This window comes from Siniperca chuatsi, linkage group LG13 (genome assembly GCF_020085105.1).
Source record: "Siniperca chuatsi isolate FFG_IHB_CAS linkage group LG13, ASM2008510v1, whole genome shotgun sequence".
NCBI classification, from domain to species: domain Eukaryota; kingdom Metazoa; phylum Chordata; class Actinopteri; order Centrarchiformes; family Sinipercidae; genus Siniperca; species Siniperca chuatsi.
In genome coordinates, this window is record NC_058054.1 from 15498828 (window position 1) to 15522933 (window position 24106).

Sequence of the window (24106 nt, forward strand, 5' to 3'; positions counted from 1 at the left end):
ACAGAAAGTTAATTTAAGGATTTAATGTAGATCCTAGTGGTTCCAAGATATGTCTTCTTGGAATTTGAGGGAATTGTGTATAAAATGATGTACAAGACATCTAAAAGATTCCCATTTGATGGAATAGCGCAACCATATAGATATGGAGTGGAATATCTAACTCACGGGGTGGAGTCTGAGCTCTGGGCTGGGGGGTTGGCTGAGTTGCTGGGTGGCTTCATGGCTTGAGGGCTGATCGTGGGTGAGCAAGAGAGAGACAGACAGAGAGACAGGGAGAGAGTGCGAGCAGGCCACCCAAGTGGCAGTTAGTCAGAAACCTGTGTGTGTTTGCTGCTGACCCCTACACATTAGCACAACACTTCCTCAATTTGTCTTCTGTGTTCTCCGGCCACAAATGAATTTCCTCCCTCCCGCTTTTTTTCCACACACTACCTTTCAAGATGCACCCCACCACCACCACCACCACCACCACCACCACCAAAAACACACACACATACAAACACACCAACGCCACCCCATCTCTAACTTAAAGATCTGAATACATACACACACAAGCACTCTTTCTACAAGCTTTATAGATTCAACAGTTGCTTATGTTAGCTTAGCCAACAAAGAGTGTGTGTGGAGTCACAGATCCCATGTATGGGATAATAACTTCAGTGACATGCCTTACACACACACACCCACTAAGCCAAATATCCCTGTCTGTCACTGTGGAGGCCCCCAGCTAATTAACTAAACACTGACTGGGTGGTTGATTGGGATCACATCTTAAATTGCTTTTGCAAAAAATCACAGGAAGAAGCAAAGTACTGACCTGCTTTACACCCTCAGGTGACCCTTTCTTTCTAATCTTATTAGTCAAAATGTTTATAACATCTACAGCTGTAACTGCAAACAGATTGACTACTCCAAAGCATTAAAAATAAACATTTTTTTCTCTGTCTCAGTTATGTTTCACGACCATCACTCCCCCTAAAATCACTTTATTCTGTTCAGTTTCACGCCAATGCTTGTATTGAGCTTAAATAGAGGAAATGTTTAAACATTTTGTAATTCCTGAATTGTAAGCTATTAGAGATTTTGTATTATAAAAGTAAAAGAGATTAAAAATGGTTGAAGAAAGTTCCTGTATGATAAGAAGAACCTCCTACTTTCCTGCTATAGTTCTTTAAAAATGTATAATGTCTGTACAATTTCTGTGTATAAAAGACAGCTGTATGTTGTCTCAAAGCATTAGGATAGACGCTTGTTCATCGTTTGTAACAGATCACAATTATAGTGCGGAGGCTTTTCTTGAAAAGCTATACGGTTTCAGCTATGTTTGCTCACATTTGCACCCACACACACACACACACACAGTTGTGAGGTTCTCTGCTCTCTTTTAAAGCTACAGGTCTGAGTTTGCATTACCACCTGCTAGCGGCATCTGACAATACCTCTGTTACAACCGCACAAACAAAGACTTAAAGAAAAGTGTGTTTCTCTGTCTCTCTCTGTGTTTTGTGTGTTTTTCCCCCAGAAAGGCAACCATTCATTATGATGACAAAGGGGTAAAGAAATGCATTATCATAATTAATCTTGTGTGAGTCTGTGGGTGGCAGCTTCAACTCTGCTCTGAGACTGATAGAGGTGCTCCATGCAGAAAGTGTCTCTTTGCTACTGAGCAACTTTTTTGCCCTTTCACTAATATCTGAGGAACGTGTAATTATAGGTAACGTTGAAAAACATCTTATGGGTTTTAACAATAAGTAAGATGACTCTGTGAACTTTAAAACAAACACCCAAAATGAAAATGTTTTATGACTGAAAAAGTACAAAGGTTTTTTGGTTCATTTAGAATATGGTGTATATTTTTTCCCACCATCATGTCACGTAACTCTTTGTGTTTTTCGAACAGCTTTGTTTGTCTAAGCAGCCGGCCCAAAGCCAAATATTCTGTTTGGTTATCATGAAAATGATTTGTTCATTTGGATAAGACTTGACCCGAAATGTGTTTGTGATTTGTTCTCTTTTTTTTTTCTTCCAGGGAGTTTTTTGTTATATCTGAATCTTTTTTAAGAGCCTTGGTCGTTTGATGATGATAGTCTTTTGTTTTATGCTTTAAAGTGGTTTGCATAATGGGATTATTGTAAATTGCCCTCACACATAGATAAATATATACAGGATGTAATGAGAGGGTAAAACAATTATTATTATCATAGCACCTCAATCGCTTTCAGATTGCTCAGTGAGCGTATAATTTGAATAGTCTTTATCTTTATTCCAGACCTTCATCAAAAATCATTTATTTATATTTTTTACTAGATTTTCACCTTTTATTTGGGTTTTCAGATCTGGAACCAGCAACATGTGACAATACAGCACAAATACAACATAACATACAACAAATAGTTGTCATGTGGGTACTCAGACATGTATTGTAGACATTCTCGTTTCCAGTTATTCCATATTTAATCAGCTAAATGACTCATTTGGTATTTTGTGTCATGTAAATTATCCACTTTTCCCGATTTCTGTCAAACATTTTTCCTTTAACTCTCAAAAGATAGGTTTAATTATTCATCGAGTTAACAATATCAAGCCCTTACTCTTTCCCGAGAATCATCTTCACACCAAATTCTTGGAATGGCAAATCCCATAATGTATTTTATGGTTGCATTTGATTTTTACCCGTGTGTCCTAAATGATGACGACCATCACTGCTGTTCCAGTAAAAAAAAAACATACATATATTCGATCTCTCTTTTGCTCTACTCACTCATCCACCTTTACTTATTCCTTAAAAGAAGAAATCCGGTCATGAGCACTCTCGCAGCCTCTCTCTTCAATAAATAAACACTTTCTGGGCCTGAACCTTGGGCGTCTCGGCTGTTGTGCGACGGCTGAGTGCCAGAGCGGTTCCGTAGCTCTGCCTATAGCACATACAGAACGCCGGACGGACAGCCAGCCATGCATGCATGGATGAACGGATGGATGGATGGAGTCACTGGGGAGACATGAAATGGAGGAATGGAGATAAGGGGGAGGGAGAAGGAAGAGCAGGAGTAGAGTAGCAGATGAAACAGAGGGAAAGATGAAGGTGTTAAGAAGAAAATCAGAAATAAAAGGAAGAGTAGAGGAGATAAAATGGAACAAGGGGGATGATAAAGAGAGGAAGGGATGGATGGAGGGAGAAGGACCATGTGGGACACAGGACATGGGAGAGAGGGAGAGAGAGCTTGGGCGGTTTATGTTTGGAGGCCGGGGAGGTGTGATGGCAGATATCTGCACAGTGCATGGTCATCTCAGATGGTTTATTTATCCAAGGCCTCCAGACCAGGCCTCGGACCTCCCTGAGTTTGTTAGACTTGAAGGGGCCCCCTACCACACAACCCAATTCCTCACATTCCACATTAGCTCCCATTTCCAGCTGCCTGTTTCTCTCTACCACTCAACCCGACCCAACCCAGTCCATGCAAACTATACCCAGTTCCAGCAAAGCGGAAAAACAGGCCGGCCAGTGCCACTTTAGAAACGTGAGCGGGTTATAAGAGCGTATGGTCGCCTCGTTTTAGACAGATGGATGAGTAAGTATATAGGTGTATCATTTAACTGCTGCAGAGAGCGGTGGTGTGGTGGTAAATGAGAGGTTAATGGTGGTATCTGTGATCCTACATTCCAAGTCAATAGAGATAGATAGACTGATATAGTCAGTGGATATATCCTGTTTTATCAAGATATGACAAGAGATCCAAGGAGACTACTCCGTACCAGCAAGGCTTCAAAACTGCACCTCCAACTGAATCTTGCTGAATGCTTTTTTGTAGCCAAAGATGTAGTGTTAAAGTGTAATATTGCCCATTTATGAGCCCAACTTGTGTGAGACTTTTGATAATTTAGCCACCTGTGGTGGCTGGACTCGTGACTTGTAGTTTTTTACTCTTAACCCTAAGTTCAGTGAAAAATCATACTTTTGATGCAAACGCAAACAAAACAATTTAGAGGTTGGCTTTATCATTATTTACATTATGACAGTTTATATAAACTGTATACATTTTATTTTGAACATATTTTCTTTTTCTTGTTTTATCATTGTAAACTGAACAACATATTATTGGATTTTGGATTTTTGGTGAGACAAAACAGAACATTTGAGGGCATCACATTTGGCTCTGGGAACTTGTGGGCATTTTCCACTTTCTTCTGACTTTTTACAGAGTAAACAATTAAGTGATTAATCTAAAAAAGATAATTGTCATCTTATCCAGTAATGAAAATAATCATTAGTTGGAGAGCTAGACATGATCCCAAAATCATTTAAATTCATTGTAGACACTGAGTGTAAACTGAATGAGAACTGTGTTAGGGAAGCTTCATTTGACTTCATTTGTTACTCATAGAAAAACAGTACCTTATAATGATGCTTTTTCACCTGTGCACTATCATATAGATACTGCCCCATGATGCTGATGTTAGTAACATTACCACACATCCACAATATGTTTCTTGTGTCGTTTGTATCCATGCCATGTAAACAGTGATGATGGACGTAGCAGCAGGCTGTGACATTAATTGAACCTGCGCCTATAGATGTCACAAACAGAATGAGCTTATAGCACCAACACCTATATTCAAATTGCTTTACTTCAGCTTCAAATTGTTTTACAGCCATCCAAAGGGCCTCAAGTTAGCACCAGCCACCTGACAAATGTTCTGCACGGCTGCACAGGTTGGCGTTTAGGCAGAGAATGACTGTGTAATCTGGTAAAGTGTTTGTTCTTCACCCCCATACTGTCATGAGTGGGGCCAATGGGGGCTTACATTAGCAAACCACCAAGACACTCCGAACCTCTTTTTTTTTTTTTTTTTTTTTTAGCGAAAACAATCTGGTCCGAGAACCCCCTTTCTTTCTTTCTTTTTCAGATGTTGTTCTTAGGTGAACTGCTTTCTTAACTCATGAAATCATGCATGGCCAGACATGGAAACATTCCAAAAGCCTCCACAGAGATAAGGGTGTCACACTGAACCAGGAAGCTCCAAGGTGCTGATGAAAAAGATGCATATGTGGAATACTTCCTACTATACAGGGTAATTTTACAGGGATGAGAAGTTATTTTATTCTAGGGTGTAAGAAAGCATATCAACCTACTTTTAGAAGCTGAAGAGTTGAGGTTACAGCTGTTACTGCTAACCCCACACACACACACACACACTTCTTCACACAGCTGCCTATAACAAACTGCAGTGACAGCAAAAAGGGTAAAATGTCTTTTTAGGATTTTCTATATAATGTGAGGGTCCATAACCTTATCAAACATGAGTTGCCCCCCGCCCCCCACCACAACACCGCCTTGGCTGATTGGCGTGCGCTGATGAAACAGAAAAGCTGCAAATTGTGTGCGTGCGTGCGTGCCGCTGTGATATCAATAGATGGCATGTGCGATTGCTTCTTACAAACTGGACGGCCAGGCCACTGGGAATAATGTTCAGAGAGCAAGTGAGGAGGGCAGGCAGCAAGCTGTGTGCGTGAGTGTGCGCGCATGTGTGTGCGTGCATGCGCGGCTGTGCAGAGTTTATTGAAAGAGTTCCTCTCTCCCTCCCCCTCCCCCTCCTCCCCCTCCCCTCCCTCCAGCCCAGGCAGCAGCAGCCTGGGTGGTCCCCCTCTCTCTCCACTTTGGTGAGCTGTTGCTTAGCAGCTAATAATAGGCGATGTTTGCAAAGTAATTTGCCTCTTCCTTGGCCAATGGGAGCCGGAGCACTTTTCCATCAAACCTCCCTTTTCAGGATTTGCCGAGAGGCGAACTTCTCCAAATGTTACCGCTACGGGATCGGAGTTAGACTTGACACAGACGGCTCAGACATAGGCTACCACTACTACTACTACTACTACTACTACTACTACAACTACTCATCTCTGAGACGTCGTTTCATAAACTATCGGGACGAATGAAGACTGAAGGATCTATACGGATTTCGGCGCATAATGTTGGGATGGAGTTTCGAGACTTGTTTGGCTCCAAGGAAGACTAGAAAACGTCCCTCTAACTTGTCGCCGGCGGTGCTGGATGCGCTCCTCTTCTATGTTGGATTATTGTTGCTTTTTCTGAACTCGCACCGATTCTCTGTCGCTTCGCTCTGCGCCCCGTTCCCCCTCTTTGGACTATGGCCTCGGATCGCGGGGTCCCAGGGGCCGGCGTCTATGGAGATTTACCCCCGAGTTATACGCGCTCCCAGCCGCCCACGAACCCAGACCTACTCCGCAGACCCAGCTACTGCCACGCTGCTTTCGCACTTAAACAGATCTCAAAGGTGATACAATGCTCGCAGTATAGTGTGGATTTACTATGAGGGCAGCTTTCATTCAGTCGGCAAATGTGAATGAAAAGTCTTCAAAGGCAGCTTTTGATTTAGTAGTGAGTTGAGGGCGCATGTGGGAATGTAGGGTAGGCTGAAGCAGCAGCTCCCAAACTGGGGTCCGGGGACCACCATCAGCTCCCCGAGGGAGTCGACAGCGAAATCAGGAGTAGTTCACTTTAACTGTTTTATAACGAAAAGAAAGTGTAGAAATCGTCTTCAGAGGTTGATAAAGCCATCACAAACCTTACACTTCATGTTTACTGGGACAGTAGGAAGAAGTCTAAGTAGAAGTCTAAGCTTGCATGACATTTTAAGAAACCCCCTGGAATAAAGTAATAATAGCTTAACAAGCGTTTTCATAGTTGGCAGCACGTTAACGTTGCTGTTTGTTTGAATGGACACCGGACTCTCATTCATTTTTTGTTGTTAAAGCCACCGGGAGGGAGTGAGTGAGAGAGGGTTTGTTCCCATATCCCAGCAGTGTTGTGCGTGTTTTTGGCTTTGTGCAGGCAGCGGAGAGCGCACTGGCCCGGGGTCTGTTTGGAAATGTGGTGGGTCCTGTAAAGGAATTCACTGATTGAGTTTGATCTGACAAAGCATCTTTGGACCGCCCGGATGCTTGGACGTGTTTCAGCACTGCTGAGAGAAACCACCACACCAGTGCAATGTTTTCTACAGCAGTGACATTTGTAGCACAGGGACTGAATGGTTCGCCCTATCAGATATTCTAACAGTTATATTAAAAATGAGAGGGGAAAAACAGCATAATGTAGAGTGCTACAGGGTAATATATGTCAGCTGAAACTCTCTTTGTAACCATTCTGTTATTATGTATTAGTTTATACTCAAACAAAAGTGATCGAACAAGGCTTCTACTTACACAAATAGTATATATATAATAACAACTACCAATATTTTGTTCAACAGCAGGACATATATGGTGATAACTCTGTACTGCATACTCACTAAAGACCGGATTCATACAGTATAAGGTGTCTACTATAGAGTGACACCCTTTTGACTAAACAGTATTGTTGTTTTTCAAACTCTTATACTTAATCTGAATTTTCACTATTAGGCTACTGTAGCTTTCATTAAGTCATGGGTTTGTTCTGTATGGATGAAAATTATGTTTTTGAGGTCTTGTTTGTCCTTTTCATTGCTGTTTCTCTGGACTCTGTAAGTTTAAACTACTAGGAACTAGTTTCCCCAAAAGCTGAACATTAGTACAAATTATTGCCACAACGGTGCAGGTTAAATCATGTCAAATGTGGGGTGTCATGGGAGATGGGAGATCCTGTCCTGGGTCTGGACTGAGTGATAGACATGAGGTTTCAGCATGAATCTGACAGCACACTCAGGGTAGGACAGCTTTGGCGTCAGATCTGTGGTTAGCTAGTTAGCACCTTAACTTGTCATCATGTTATACAGAGCTTAATTTCCACAGAAAGACGCCTCTCTCTGAATACAGATGCATGTGTTATCCAGTGTCTTGGATGCAAGTTGTCACTGTGCTTTAGATTTTGCCTAAATTCTTCAGACACAGATGGAGATACAAGCTATGAAACCTGCCTTTGTGGACAGTTGTGCAATGATGCATTATTTATGTACGGTTACATAGTGATAATAATCCTGTCCTTTTCTTGCCCTCCCTCCTGCTTCTAATCCAGGGGAAGGCGGTAGGTCAGAAAGCTCCTCTGTGGATCCGGGCGAGGTTCCAGGCCCTCCTGTTCTGTCTGGGCTGCCACATCCAGAGGCACTGTGGGAAGGTCCTCTTTATTGGACTCTTAGTATTTGGGGCTCTGTCTGTGGGACTCCGAGTCGCAGCCATCGAAACGGACATCGAACAGCTATGGGTGGAAGGTGAGTTTAAGATATCTCTGTTGATCTTTTGAGCGATGTTCTTGTGAAGCAGCAGCACAAGCCAGACTCTGGTGTTATTACTGTTTCTCTTCTAAATTCGACATCACTTACCCTTCAGGTAAGCCATCATTCTGTGAGTTCAGTCTTAGGTTCATGGCTGGATTTACTGACTTTTTGTTCAGAGTAGTCAGCTGAGAGCAGTTTGTACATTTCGATGAGCTTGTTTTTTTCCCGCTGGGTATAACTGGAATTTGAATGACAATAGTGGCTGCTGGGGAGATGCAGGCTGGCCATGTTAGTGTCATCTCAGTCCCATGGGAGGGCACTAGGTGTTCAGTGACTGATAGACTGACTGCCTGTCTGGCTGAAATCCAGACTAAAGCAGCAACAAGGAATCAGAGTTGTAGGAGCTGGTTTGAAGTTGTTTGTCTGGATGAAAATCAGAATTCTCACGCCATTACCACTTTGTAGGAGGAATACAAGTTCTAAATAGCTCGTCGAGAGAGTATTAACTTCCTTTTGCATAGTAGTTCATGTGTCTGTTTCTTGTGTATTGTGAATTGGGAATATACTGTATGTTGTGTTCTGCAAGCTCTGTGTTGTTCGCTCATGTCTGTTCATGTTTTAATAAGTCACAGTTTACCTGAGAAACCCAAACACATCTGACACGACTGCATTACAATACTATCTCTCCCTCTTCTGTCATACAGACATTCACTATCTTTCACTTGTCCCAAAGGCATGGCTGTGTTTGTGATTCTACGCTGACTCACAAACCTTCTTTACGTTTGACACAGCTCTCTTTTACCCTCTTTCTGTGCATTTTAGGTTTAGGTTATCTGTACATTTTCTGGGGTAGAGGCCGCTTTATTTGGTTTTTCACACTGGCCAAATTCCTTTTAAACCCCCAGGCTTTCAGTGCCAGGGCTGATCCCCGCAGCAGATGGACTGTGTGAATGGTTAGCCATCTTTGAGGGCTCTGACCCCTCCCCCCTCGGCTCCCTGTGTGGTCCCTAACTATTCTTGGATTCCATTCAACAAGAGGCAAGCAGGCAGGCAGGCAAGCAGGCACCACCTCCTTAAAACCCCCTCCCTCCCTCCTCTCCTCCTCACAAGAAGAAAAAATATAAGTGAATGCAGCTGAAGTTTACCCACCTGTTTTGCACACTCTAAAAGCGCTACAGCAGTTGGTGAATATAAACAGACTCTATGGGGTTTTTTAAGCCCACCATGTCACCAGAGGACGGGGGACAGGCAGTTCCCGCAGGAGCTGTGTGGAGGTGTTGGAGAAATCACACACTGCTGGTGTCAGGAGAAGTGTTTTGAGGCTGTGCGCTTCACTTGCACGGGAGTTTAAATAAGTCCCTGCATCAGGCACAATTTAAAAAACAATTTTTGTAAATTTAGTCACTGAAATGATTAGGTTGCAAAAGCCTGAATTTGCTTCAATAGCAGGCAACATGAGTTTGAATTTCCACAGTCTCCTTTTTCGTTGGTTTCATTCTGGTTAGTGTAAAGCTTCAGGATTACCTCTTGAGCTAATTGGCAGATCCATCCCTTAAAGGAGATGTTTAGATGTTTGTGTGCCAGTTGTTTTGCTGTGGGATTGAGAGAGTTGAACAAGGGGGCTGAAAAGGAATGCTGTGCCTTTAAGAGGCCGTGGCCGTGTTTCTAAAGTTTCTGCCTGCCTTGTTTCCACCAATAGCCCATTGACAAAGCTGCTAGGGCCTCAATGGAGAGTAAAGTGGTTTGGTAACAAGGAGAGGTTAGTTCTCTGTGTGTGTCTCTTTCTCTCTCTCTCTCTCTCTCACACACACACACACAAACACAGAAAAACACAAACACACACACATGCACCACTGCACATAAGCCAGAAGAGGGAGGAATGATATACTGTCTAATAAGACAGCTGATTTCATATTAAGGGACTCAAAATATTTTTCTACATTAGTTGTTAAGTTTTACTGGACTGTTTGTGTGTACATATCTTAACTTAGAAGAAATTTAATGTCTAATGCATACCTGCAAGTCATTTCTTTCTTTTTTGACAACTCTTCCAGACTGCAGCATAAACAAAGCTTTCCCACTTGTATCCTAATTTGTTCAGAATAAACTAGAATGTGTTAACGCTGCCATCAGGGTGTAAGATGAATGTGTGTGTGTGTGTGTGTGTGTGTGTGTGTGTGTGTGAATGTGTGAGGGGCATATGCTTCCCATCATATATTCATACTGGAGGCTGCCCCCACACCAACCACTCATACACAAACACATAGGCCTACACTTGTCATCTTTGCCACCTTCGGTGTGTACATCTTGCCTAGCCGTCTGTCTGCCTGCCCAAATTTCCTGTCTGTCAGCCGGTGCTTTGTGTATGTCTGCTTATATTTCTACCTGTCTGTCTGCCTGCTCTGTGAAGTCAGGCCACCAGGGCTTTTTTAATTGCTTCCTCCCTCCTACAGGACCAAAACACTGTGAAGCAGAGCACAGCAGTGGAGTCTGTCTAGAGAGAGTAGAGAGAAAGACAGAATAGGGAAGTTAGTTTTTGTGCTATGCGTACCTGCATCTTTGTTTGCCTTGAGGATTCATGCGCATTAGCAAGGAGGACATGCAACAAGAAAGTAAAAGGGTTAATCATGCCTTCAGTCCTCACACCTGTGTTGGTGAGAATAAAAGCCACCGAATCCGGGTGTTTAGTCTGACAAGGGGATTAAGGACTATTTGTGGCTTACTGCTCTGTCACTGGCAGAATCTGAGACAGACATCACCTATCAAAATAACTTAAATTTCTCACACAGGTCTTGTTTAGCAGGCTGTATTTTAAATGTTGTATCACAAAGTAGCACATTTTTGGAAAGTGTCTGTAGACCTGAGTTATGACACAACATGGATGAACACTACGTGAAGGTGTTTTCATTATTCCTTCAGTAACATATGTTATTTAAAAGTAGCTGAATTAAGTTTTATTTCTCTAATCCCCCATTTTGTGTAATTTCACTGTAAATTAAGTTTGCTTTCTGTAAACATACATTATGCTATGCTTATACAGCCTGCCCACCTTTGAGAGTGTGAAAGTTGGTGTGAGCTGGGCGACGTGTTACCCAGTCTGTATTGTCCACAAGCAGAAAGGAGAGAGATCGTAAAAAGAGGTGCAGGAAGAAGAGAAGGATGACAGGAGACATTGGGGGGTTGGGGCGGGAACAGGGCGGTAGGTTTATGGCTACCTGACACTTTTTTTTGCCAATGTTTTTGCCTGTCTCACTTGAACAAACATGAAGTGTGAGATTGTCTCATGCATGTCTTTCTTTAACCATAAAGGATTGTGAGAGGGTGTCTTTGTATGAGAGAGAAGTTGCGTGCCTAAGCTTGAAATTTGTACTAAAATCTGATTTCTTTTTGCAATGTGTTTCAATAATTGTTTAAAGGCTTGTATCAAATGGTAAGACATTTCAGCTCATATTATTCCCCTTTTACAAAGAAAAGCTTGTTTGGGAAAGACAGCAAATAAATGGCCTCCATGTAAAAGTGGTGGTGTTTACTCTTACATTAACTAAACTCATCCTTCTTGGCAGAGTTTGGGTGAAGCATGACAGACATGTACACAGACTCAAGCTGTCCAAATATGAATGCAGTGAGACAGAGACTATCCGGATAGCAGGCGCACCACATGTCCCATAAAGAGGCCATGTAGGATAGGAAAGGGGGGAGGTAAAGACCATACACAGTCCACATAGCATGAATGCATACAGACTGAAGTGCTAGCTTAGCCAGCTAGCAATGAAATCAGACAAGGTCTTTTGCAGATATGAGGAGACCAAGAAACAGATTGATTAAAAGAGAGAAAGAGAACCTGGATGAGAAAAAAAACACTTCTGAGTTTGCGCAAATGAGCGAATGCACACGTGGGCATTTTGGTGTTTGGAGCAGTTTCTCTAAACAAACCCCAGAGCGGCACAGCAGGTAAATGCTATAATTCATCGGAGCACACACAGCGCCCCAGTTCAGACAGAGAAAGGGAGCTCTATGAGGCATTATTGGAGGTGAATAGTGCGCGGTGGTGCCCCAGCTAGATAAATAAACTCCCAGCGCTCAGGGCCCAGGACCTCACTGGTAGAGAGAACAAACAAGACCAGAGTCAACCTGGGTCACTTCTAAATGTTTATTTCACCCCCCTTCCCGCCATCCTTCAATCCAAGTCTCCCTCATTCCATCCCCTTTTTTTTCAGCACCCCCAACACACACACACACACACACACACACACACACACACACACTCTTTAACAGACCAAGACCACCCCCCAACAAATAAACACAGATTGAGCAGCTATAGCTACATGTGCATATGACTGACACATGGCTTTTGCTTCCATGTTACAGGAAACACACAGGCCGCTCCCTACCTGTCTTTTTGAAGTAGCAATTGTCAAACAAAAGGTATTCATCATTTGGACTGGATTTCAAATTTACAGCCACATTTACAGTGATAACATAAAAGTATTATTTTGGTGCCAACGCTTTTATAAATAGGGCACTGGCCTGTCACTCTTTGTAACATTGAATGCAATATACTGAGAAAGGCTGCAATGCAACTGAAAACAGGATAATGAAAACTCAATCACTATAGTGTGCCACCCTTTCTTTCCTAGCTGAAGAGCAACCTTTGTCTTTGGTCTGTGCGAAATAAAGCGGCACCAGTCACCTTAGGGTTTGCACCATTTGCCTCTGTCTTTATACCATGAAAGTATAAAAAGTAAAGGGAGAGGGAGATGGAGAGAGACTGAACATTTTCTTGGTACTTGGGAGGGAAAAAAGAAATGGTTCTTGGGCTCAATAAATTCATTTCTCATCTGAATGAGACCAGCAACGTGGAAAAATTTTGCCTTTCAGGCAGGGATGAATGTATGTTTCAACCACACATTAAGCAGTATTAGCGGTCAGTGGAGTGTCTAATGTGACTATTTTTCACAGTGGCCAACTCTGCCCATGATTAGCATAATTAGCAGAGGCAAGCCTATACATATGGAAATAGAAAGTGCCTAAATGCCAACCCTGGTGGAAATTTATGTGTGGTGGCTAACACCACTGGCACATCTGAATAGAATGTAAGTGAAACTGATTTTTCATGTTGTTTTCGCTGTTTTATACAGTTTTTAAGGTGTGATCTCAGGGTGGTTGTTTTTTTCATGATGGTGTGAGCTGCAGGGTTTAAACACATTGAAACTGATCAATTTTGTTTTCTCATATGCACACATTAATTAGTATTTTCTCCTCCTAAAATAATACAACTGTCTTTGACGATTAATGAACAGATACAGCGTGCGTGTGAAGACAAAAACATACACACACTGTATTTCTATAGGTAAGATACCAAAGTGCCAGCTTCTCTTTCTTGCCCCCAGCCTCACCCTCCCGCAGCCAACTCTGGCATTGTTTTACAGGCTGGGAAAGTTTTGGTCCATTTGCTTTTGTTGTGGAAAAAAAAGGTCCCCTCTTTATTTTATTCCGCTGTTTGTTGGGAAACATCTGAAAGAAATTGAAGGGTTGAATGACAAAAAGGTCTGCATTCATTCTGGAGCTGCTGTACTAAAGGGTTGTATGGAGGAATGGCCCATCTGCTGGGGGCAGCATGCTTTAGGCGGTGCCCTGGCTAGGGAATGCCATAGGGCAGGGCCGGGCTGAGGACCCAAAGTGGGGCACAGTCCTGATTCTGGTGGGTCCACGTGTGACAAAAGGACCAAGAGGTTTTTTGTGATGCTGGGTGCCAGGCCAAGAGAATGAATATCTCATTTGGCTCTTTTGCTGAAAATTAAAAGAAATAAAGGGCTGCTATTGGAGGACATTGTGGGGAAAAAACGGTTGAGAGAAAAAGTAAATGATGGATAGAAGATGGCAGCCAAGGGACAGCTTTCTGTCTTTCTCTTATATTGTTGCTACTCTGTGGTGGTCAGAACTCTTTTCCCCTTAAATCTGTCTTTTGTTAAAGGAGGTTCTGTGTAGAAATAAGCAGTTCATTTCTCCTCATGTTGTCATGCTGTGTAAATCAGGAAAAGGTAACTTCCAATGCACTATGTAGCAGGTAAATAAATAAATAAACATAAATGTCACTTTCAGCTCTCTTCGTCTTGGGTCTTTCTCCATAGCAGCGTGGGGCCTTTGAGAGGCCCCCTAATCCAGCTAATCTACCACACTGAACTTTGAAGGTGGCCTGGTCTGACCTAGCGTGGCCTGGAACTGGGACTAGGCCTGTAAGCCATGAAGACAGAATAGAATAGAATAGGATAGAATACATTTGAAAGACAGCACTTTAAAGGTGGCCTCGCCTCCGTCCCAGAAGCCAGATGTGAGAAGCCGCACATATTTCACTGAGTTAGGGAATTCTGGGTGTTCGGCTCTGGGGGATGGAAGGGTCAGGTGGAGAGGAAATGACTGAGGTTGGTGGAGACAGGGTCCAGTGTTTACACCGGTGCACACACCCACACACAGAGGCACATGTACACACATATTCATACAAACATTATATTTGTACACCCACAGCCATGAAGCCATGTCAGGGCTTGTTATGACATTTTGCATTTGCTTTTCACTTTCCCAATGTCGTAACTGTTGTGAAAGTGCTTTTAGTGGTGAAGCTAGTAAATGAATTCACATGTTGCACCCAACATAGTCGAGTTGTTTGCTAAAATTTGTAAGATGGTGGTTGAGTTTCTCAAAAACATCCAATGAAAAAACTGTGGATGTGATTTAGAAGATGTGATCATTTGTGATCATTTATTTTATTTTATTTTTTCATTTTTGATCATGTTACTAAACATGGACTAATAATTTCATGTTACAAAATTGCTCATGTAATAAAATTACCGGCCACTGGGGTGTTGAAACCCCCGACTTCCACACTCAAAGACGCTTTCTTCCCAGGGTGGGAAAATTTCCGGGAACTGTCTCTTTAAGGCAGTGTGGAGCGCAGGGTGAGTGCAGGGAGAGGGTAGGGGGGATTGAAAAAGAGTGAGAAAGAGAAAGAAGTAGAAAAGGAGAAAGAGGGAGAAAAGGGAGAAGAGAAACCAGGAGATAGGAAGAAAGAGACAAGAAAAGAAGGTTTCTTCTGGAACGAGTTCTGAACTGAGCAGAGCTGAAGTGAACGGAGTGGTTGCGAAGCTCAAGAGTTGGGTGGTTGGGGCCGGACCAGGGGTTGAGGAGAGAAGGCGAGAAAGAGAGAGAGGGGGAGAGAAGAGAGAGGACTGGCTGCCTGGGTGGTCCAGATGGGAGGAACGAGACACAAATAGCTATAATTTACTTCAGGAGGCCTGTAATTACAGAGCCAGAGTCTCTCTGAGCCACCCAGTTCCTGTTGGGATCAAAACCCCACACTGCAGAGGTTAACATACGAAATGTCAAAAAAGGTTTAACAGATGTCAAAGAGGTCCACGAACAGAAAGGGTTCCATTTTGTAGTAGCCTTTTTTGATTGGAAATCTGTGTGGCAAGGAAACTGTGTGGAGTCATGGAGAACTGTACCTCTAAGCACTGTTTTCACACCAAGTCTTTGTACATGTACAGTGTGAAAATGGTTTAATAAAAGTCAAATAAACTCAAAGAACCAGTACTCTTTAAAAAAAAAAACAACAACTTCATTTTCTCAACTACAAGAGTCCAAAAGTCTTGAGGAAATTATTCTACATCCTTTTTTGTTGTTGCTCCTTTGGAATAAAAGCTTTATAAAAACTTCTCGACTTTAAACATTTTGTAGGTCCAGACGTGTAAAAGGATAATCAACAAATACATGTCCCATTTTGAGGGGTTTTTCATTTTGGGATGCACTGAGCCAGACACCCATGACTGCAAATAAACGAGGTGACCTTATATTCTCAAGCCCCTGCGTTGGTAATTAAAGCCTGGAAAGCGAAGCCTAGAAATATTGGCCTGTGTCTCCAAGGCCCAGAGTTCTAACCTGATCTCACACTTTCGCGGCGTAGGCTGAATAGTTTGTTTTTTCTTTTCTCCCCATCAATTATAGGAGCCTGCTCCAGGCTGGGGGAGGTGCAGAGAGCGTGAGGGAAAGAAAGAAAGAAAGAAAGAAAGAAAGAAAGAAAGAAAGAAAGAAAGAAAGAAAGAAAGAAAGAAAGAAAGGGGGAGACAGACGGAGAGAAAGACAAAGGCAGGAGCTATAGAGGGTATTAAGAGTATGAGAGAAATAGATGCAGCCAGGATTGAGTTCAGCCTAAGGAAAGTGAGTAAAAGAGTGACGAGCGTTAGAATTAAGGAGGTAGCCCTTGTTTCCGAACTTCTCCCCACCTCCCCCCTTCTCTCCCCTTCCCTCCCTTTCTTTCTCTCTCTGGGGTTGTCATGTAGTGGGACAGCGAGAGGGGCAGACGGGCCCTCTGTGATCCAGCGCGGCATGTTTCATGTCCACTTGGCACAGGCACAGATCCCCCCGGCTGGCAAACTCTTTTCAGGGCAACCTCCTGTAATTAGGGGGCTGTAGTCTACCGCACAGCACAACATAGTTCTCTCTTGCTCTGTTTTTTTCATCCTCTTTCTATCTCTTTTTTGTTCATCACCACCACTGACATCCATATGTATCTCAATATGAATCTATTTACCTTTCTTTATCTACTTGTATCTCCAAGTTCTTTGATTCCCAACTTCGGTGTGCCATACACCACCACTGCCTCTCACTGTTCCCCTTTATCCAACTTTTCTCTTCTTCAAGGCCTTACTCTGGTGCCTTTGGACAAAAATATAGCTTAATGATGTACTAAAGGTCAACTTATTTTCATCTAAACGACCTCAAACGTACCTCAAGAATGGCAAGTCAATTACTCTTGAGTCAATTACTATGATCTTTTATCATGCATTCAAAATGTCTTTGTGGATATCTGCTGCCTCAAGCAGAGTGGCAGAGGGTTTTGGGGCATCAGAAGGCTGGTTTTCCTAACTAACAGGGCACATCTGTTTCGCAGAAGGAGCCAATGAGAAGCTGTATTACTCATTTCTCTTGGCCAGACGCTGGCTTGTGTGAAGTGCCTTCAAAACCAACACTGGCGAGGGCCAAGGGCGTTGGTCGATACATGTGTGTGTTCTTGTGTGTGTGCATATATACGCACGCAACACACTTTGTTATAGGATCCAAATGTGTGTGTGTGTGTGTCTTGATGAATCATATACAGTAGGTCTCTATCTATCTATCTATCTATCTATCTATCTATCTATCTATCTATCTATCTATCTATCTATCTATCTATCTATCTATCTATCTATCTATCTATCTATCTATCTCAAGAATTCAGTATTCATTTATCCTTTATTCTTTGTTTTCCAGCTGGTAGTCGGGTGAGCACGGAGCTTCGCTACACCAAGGAGAAGCAGGGAGAGGAGTCAGTATTTACCTCACAGATGCTTATCCAGACCCCCAAAGAAGAGGGCACCAATATTCTTACCCAGGAGGCTTTGCTGGTTCACATGGAAGCCGCCCTGTCCGCCAGCAAGGTCCAGGTGTCACTGTTTGGAAAGTAAGTGGACCACGGACATGTAATGTGAAAAAATTTCTTGTGTTTATGCTTGTGCCAACAATTAGTTTTAAATTAAAAATTGTTTTCTCTCTTCTAGATCGTGGGATCTTAACAAAATATGCTATAAATCAGGAGTCCCTATTATTGAAAATGTCATGATTGAAAGGGTAAGTTCACAGCAAATAGATTTTTTTAGTCCTATATATAAATTACTTTCCCTGTTTTGTACTGTTTAATCATGCTTTCTTTCTATTTCCTGATTCCAGATGATTGACAAGCTATTCCCCTGTATGATAATCACCCCATTGGACTGTTTTTGGGAAGGGGCCAAACTACAAGGAGGCTCCGCCTATTTACCGTAAGTCTTGGAATATTTGCAAGACTCAACTTGCATTTTTTTGCATATTAAAACATTTCATAGAAAGTCTTGGCTCTCCCGTTGCTGTCATTGCTTCCATCTGACTTGCGTTGCAGAGTAGAGCTGTTGGAGGGGTCCGTAACTTTTAACACATGCTCGATGGAGACATACAGTTGGGCTTTCAGTAGTCTGTCAGTGGGCACTGTGACTGACAGCGGTGGTCAGTAATAGAGTTCTTTTAGGGCCCAGAGAGGGACTCGAGGGGGATGTCCTGACACAGAAATTCAAAGAGAGAAAGTGAGGGAGAGATGCAGCAAGGGAGGGATGGAGAGAGAGAGGAGATGGCTGCAGCAGCAACTGGGTGGTTGGTTGGTAGAACAGAGGGCGGGGAGGCGGCGGCGGTGGTGGTGGCAGGGGAGCCCTTTGGGTCAGACAATGGTAAGCATTCTTTCAGTTTACGAGTGAGTGTCCATCAGTGCAGGGGCCCCGGAGGAGGGAGGGGGGCCGGCTTTGTCAGCTCACGGCTAACACTCGGCATTCTCATGGTAATGCCCCGGGCTCCCAGCTCCCAAGTTGTCCAACAAATAAAATGGGCAGTATTCAAGCCTCAAGTCCCCCGAGAAAGACAGAGAGAGGCTACAAGACGGTTAACAGTGGAGTCTGGGCGTATTTGGGAATTTGGGGATTCAGTTTTTTTTTTTCATCTCCTTTTTTCGGGGACAAAGTTCTCTTGAGAAATTGAGTCACTGAAAGAGAGCTTTTTTGTCATCAGAAGTGATATTTCAATTGAGTCCTTAGTTTATAAAAGATAGTTTAGATCATAGCAGATGTTTCATTGCAAACAAGTTATTTGTTTATATTTCTGTCTAGAGCTGACAGCAGTATGTTGCATGACAAGCCAGCACACACAGAAACAAACACAAGTTTCCCATCCTTAGCATCTCCCAGTTGGCTTGTGTGAAACCAGAGCGACAGAGAGGGAGAAGGGGGTCTTTGATGATTCACACATCTTCCAAGTATTCCTGTAAATCACACAAAGTGTTCAGCATCTGTTGTTATTTATTAAATGTTTTTTACTTGTTTTTCATGTGAAGAGAACTTGCAGTGGTCACTGAGGCCTGTGTCCTCCTAGTCAGCTTCCGCTTCACTTCAGCTCTGGTTTTAAATGCAAAAAGAAAAGAGGGAGATAGATAGAGAGAAAGGGGAAGAGGGAGAGAGGCAGATTGGGAAAGAGAGTGAGGAAAAGTGAGTTAGAGAGAGAGAGAAAAAACTTGTGAGAACAAAGAGCAGCAATCTATGAAAAAACAAAAGGGCCCAGGCCTGGTTCACTCAAGCAAAAACTAGCTGATAAAGGAGTGTGTCTTTGCGAGCAGCAGCAAAAGGGACCCTGGTATGTGGGAATAGGAGAGGAGCTCTCTTCATGAGCCATTGGAGGGAGATTGGGCCCAGAGTGGAGATACTTTGGGATTTCCCTCTCTTTCTGTGTGTCTTCTATCTTACTTTGTCTCACTGCAGAAAATGTCCATCTTAAGTGTTTTCTTACTATATCTTGCCAATAATGTAGCATTTTTTCCCCTGTATTTTAGTAAAAACTGTCACGCCTAAGATGTCAAAGTTTCTGCCATTCTGTGGATATGAAATATTACTTTCCCAGTGACTTAAACCAGGAAAGCAGTTAAGCTATTTTACATCATGCCCACCTTCATTTTTAACTTTGGGGTACTGTACAGGTCTAATTTTAAGTAGCTGAAATCACTAATATTAAAGTGGATTGATTCATTTTCTCAAGATAAATACAGTAAAAACAAAAACAAGTTTCCAAACTACAGAAAGCTAGAGAGGTAGGCAGAAGCAGGATATCTAGCTATAAATTGATGCTCACCTATTGGTCAAGACATGTAAAACACGCCAGACAGACATTAGTCCCTTCAGCAAGTAGACTATAAATATATAAACGCATAACAAAACTGTTCATTTGAATAGTTGAGAGTAGATTTATAGATCTTAATATAGAGCAGATTAGGAATTTTTCTTAAGGAGAAGAAGGATGGCAGTACAGGTGAGACTCAGAATTCGTTTCTTTGTCCGTGAACATCACACAAAAAACAGTTCCCCCTTTACTTTTCCTCTCATCCCTCACCTATTTCCCTGACATCCATCCTCTCAAGCTCTCCCCTTCCCTCCCTCCTTATCAAGATGTTTGGGATGCAGAGGTAATCGTTATGACTCAGTGCAGGGCAGTGAGGAATGGAAGTGAGCAAGCAGCCACCGTGCCTTTTCCCCGGGCATTGTGGCAGCGTGAAACAGGATAATAAACGCTATTTTATCCTGTATCTGCAGCTTGCCTCCTGTGTAGCCCGGCATAACGAGGGAGAGAGAATTAAACTGAACTGAAAGAATCATAGTTTTTCTGCTCACAGTAAAGCTTAGCAGGAATGCAAAGCCATGTAGCCTTGCAGGCACAAAGTGATAAAAGTTATTTTACAGTTTCTTCTTCAAGTTATTGTTGATGTTCATCATAAGTGTGTCTTTGCTCTCCAGCGGTATGCCAGATATCCAATGGATGAACCTAGATCCAGTCAAGCTAATGGAGGAACTGAGTCAGTTCACTTCACTGGAAGGATTTAAGGAGATGTTGGACAAAGCCCAGGTGAGAAATACAAATACACACACACAGACATACATTTAATGAATGAAAGACTTACTCATAAGAACAATTAGTTACTCATCTAGTTGCATACTTTTTTAAATACTGAGACTTTTGTAACGTTGTTTGATTCCTTAGGTGGGGCATGCCTACATGAACAGGCCATGTCTAGACCCCTCAGACCCTGACTGCCCTCTCAGTGCACCCAACAAGGAGCAAGGAGAGGTAAACTCACACATAAGAATATACAACATTACATAAAACAAGAAATTGCAGGGAGATGAAAATAGAGAGCTACAAAAACAGCTAACATATTTCACTGTGTTTTTCCGTCTGTTCCTCTGCTGCTCGTCCATTCAGAGTCCTGACATTGCTGGGCGTCTCCAGGGTGGTTGCCATGGTTTCAGCCAGAAGTTCATGCACTGGCAGGAGGAGCTGATCCTGGGAGGACGGGTCAAGAACAACCAGGATACTCTGCTGAGGTGTGTGTTTATTACATGTAAAGAAAGATAAGACACTGCAGTTTCAGGGGATTATACTGAGTAAGTTATAAGTTTGCTGTTGTGTTATTGGAAGACGTAATAGTAAGGGGAGTATGTGTGATCAGTGCCAGCCGAGCCCGTCAGCTTATGAGCCGCCGTGACTGTGGAATCTGTGTTACCCCTAATAACCCAACAGACACATGCTAAGAATGCCTTGTACCGAGAGGGATCGGTTTCTTGTATGACCCAGGTCTAGCATAGGCCAATTAAAGATGATTGACAGCCACATAACCCCCCCCAACACCGTGTTACACATTTGTTGTGGAAGGGTCTAAGAAGAAGATATAGAAGAAGGAAAAAATCACCCAAATGTTTTTCTGAAGCTAACCCAAGTTTTCTAATAAGAGTTTTAGTTTAGTTTTTTCCTATTGACTTCAACTGGATTTTAAAGCATGCCCAATACAAATGAAGTGACAGCACTGGGTCAGAGCCCAGATCATGCAGATCATGACCCACACAGGCCCACCAGAGCCTTGAATGAAAGAGGATTCCAGTCCCATCTGCAAGAGCCACACTTACTCTCAGATGTGATTTATGATCATTTCTTTCACATTTTGAACAGCACTGCTGCTCACTGTGGCTGTGCCAAGAAAACCTGAGGACATCTGGGATCACAGCCGAGAGACCGGCAGACAGACCAGCAGACAGACTAGATAACACCTGCTTTTAGCTGTTTACATTGGCAGACAGACAAGCAGGCAGGCGGACAAATCCTAGAAGAAACGGCACCTGCCTTTAGCCATTCACAGAAGGCATGTTCCTGTATAGGTTAAGGGATACCAAGAACATCTAAACAGCGTGACTGGATGATTTTTAATGTGCTAGTTGTTAGATGGATGGTGCAGTTGAGGTTTCAACTCAGCTCAACACACAATAAACCATGTTTGCATGGGGAGCCTGACATCTCTGATGTTTATTAAGCTTACATTTGTGTCTTTTGCAGTGCGGAGGCTCTCCAAACCATGTTCCTGTTGATGAGTCCTAAGCAGCTGTACGAGCACTTTAAAGACGACTATGAGATCCACGACATAAACTGGAATGAAGAAAAGGCTACCGCCATCCTTGAGTCCTGGCAGAGGAAGTTTGTGGAGGTGCGAACATACATATACATTTCATGTATATTAAAAGGCTCACATACATACACAAATAAAACAAATCCACATATAAAGCTGGACATAAGTATAGATTTGTAGCCACTAAGAAGAAGTAGGAGGAGGATGAGAAGAATGAGGAGGCATTTCCTTCTCCCTATGCAGTCTTGTTTTGCTTTGGTACACACACACACACACACACACACACTGCATGGGACTTATTCTGCAGTGTCTGAATTCCATCATTCTTCAGCCCCCTTGTAAAGCGAATTGCAGGGCAGACCAGGGCAGTAGGTGTGTGTGTGTGTGTGTGTGTATGCATGTGTGTGTGTGTATGTGTGTGGTAGGCAAACCATCTCTCTCTGTCAGAGCCCTAGTTATAGGAACAAGCTGTTGCTGTGATAGCTGACACCCACCACAGTGAGGGTAAGGAGGGAGGGAGGAAGGGAGGGAGGAGAGTGAGGGACATGTGCAAGGGAGGAGGGGTAACAAACTCAAACATAAACTGACAGAGACACGACACCTCTTCCTGACACATTAAAGAACAAGAACAGATCTATTTGAGATTGTGAATGATGACTAAATGCTGACAGGTAAATAGCTTTGGGGAGCTTTGGTCCATTCATGGCACCGAGTGGAGAGAGCAGCCATGTGATCCCATCCCTTTCACCTTTGACCTCACAACCTCTGGCATCTGCGCTCATTACTCCTCAGTTGTCATACATACACACACACTCACACGCATGCTAGCACATGTAAAAACACACACACACACGCATTCATACTCACTTTCACACACATGCATATTTCAAAGGGACAGGGTGCTTTTTCTGTTAGAGGGCCCTAAAATATGGGACTGTAGGAGAGGCTTGGGGTAGCATTGGTCAGAGAGATGTGTTTCATGTGGGAAAAAAAAGTGTAGCTTGTGTTACTCAGCAGTTCAGCCCCTCCAAGGTATTGTAGTACACGTAACTATTACTACAGTGCTACAGTTTGGAGGTGGATGTATTTAGCCGGACTTGTTGATGATTACTTGATTTTTATCCTTCAGGTGGTCCACCGGAGTATCCCATCAAACTCCAGCCAATCCATCCACGCTTTCTCCACCACCACCCTCAATGACATCATGAAATCTTTCTCTGATGTCAGTGTCATCAGGGTGGCTGGAGGATACCTGCTCATGGTGAGCATAATGATTGATTTAAGTCAATCGATTATGGCTAGTATGTTCATGAAAAATATTTAACTTTACCGTAAAATAACTAATATTTTAATATTTAATATTTGTGGATGTCTCCTCTCTAGCTGGCCTATGCCTGTGTCACCATGCTAAGGTGGGACTGTGCCAAGTCCCAGGGGGCAGTGGGGCTGGCCGGGGTGCTGTTAGTGGCTCTGTCGGTGGCTGCAGGACTGGGTCTCTGCTCCCTGCTCGGCCTCTCCTTCAATGCTGCCACCACACAGGTACAACACACAGGAAACAACATACATTTACTGCGTTATATTACGGAATTATTATTTAAAAGCTTTGTTTGATTTAAAGTCCAGATTTTGATGTCACACACTAAAAAAGTTCATTCTGACCCTTTCCCATCCCAGGTGCTTCCCTTCCTGGCACTAGGGATTGGTGTGGATGACATGTTTCTGTTGGCTCATTCGTTCACAGAGGCTGGAATTAACATCCCCTTTAAGGTACCTTTAAGACTCTCCTCTCCTCTCCTCTCCTCTCCTCTCCTCTCCTCTCCGCCTTCCTCTCATCTCCTCTGA

General features: G+C 43.0%; 1 protein-coding gene across 1 annotated transcript in view; it reads left to right on the plus strand.

The window, feature by feature from the left end:
* The first annotated feature begins 5684 nt into the window (after window positions 1-5684).
* ptch2 (patched 2) overlaps window positions 5685-24106 on the plus strand; it is a 30778-nt gene continuing 12356 nt past the window's right edge. The window contains exons 1-12 of the mRNA XM_044219351.1: window positions 5685-6291; window positions 8010-8202; window positions 17515-17704; window positions 17802-17871; window positions 17971-18062; window positions 20604-20712; window positions 20848-20934; window positions 21070-21191; window positions 22195-22342; window positions 23394-23525; window positions 23648-23803; window positions 23939-24031. Coding sequence (XP_044075286.1) covers window positions 6145-6291; window positions 8010-8202; window positions 17515-17704; window positions 17802-17871; window positions 17971-18062; window positions 20604-20712; window positions 20848-20934; window positions 21070-21191; window positions 22195-22342; window positions 23394-23525; window positions 23648-23803; window positions 23939-24031 — 1539 coding nt within the window. The 5' untranslated portion in view covers window positions 5685-6144. The remainder of the gene's footprint in view (window positions 6292-8009; window positions 8203-17514; window positions 17705-17801; window positions 17872-17970; window positions 18063-20603; window positions 20713-20847; window positions 20935-21069; window positions 21192-22194; window positions 22343-23393; window positions 23526-23647; window positions 23804-23938; window positions 24032-24106) is intronic.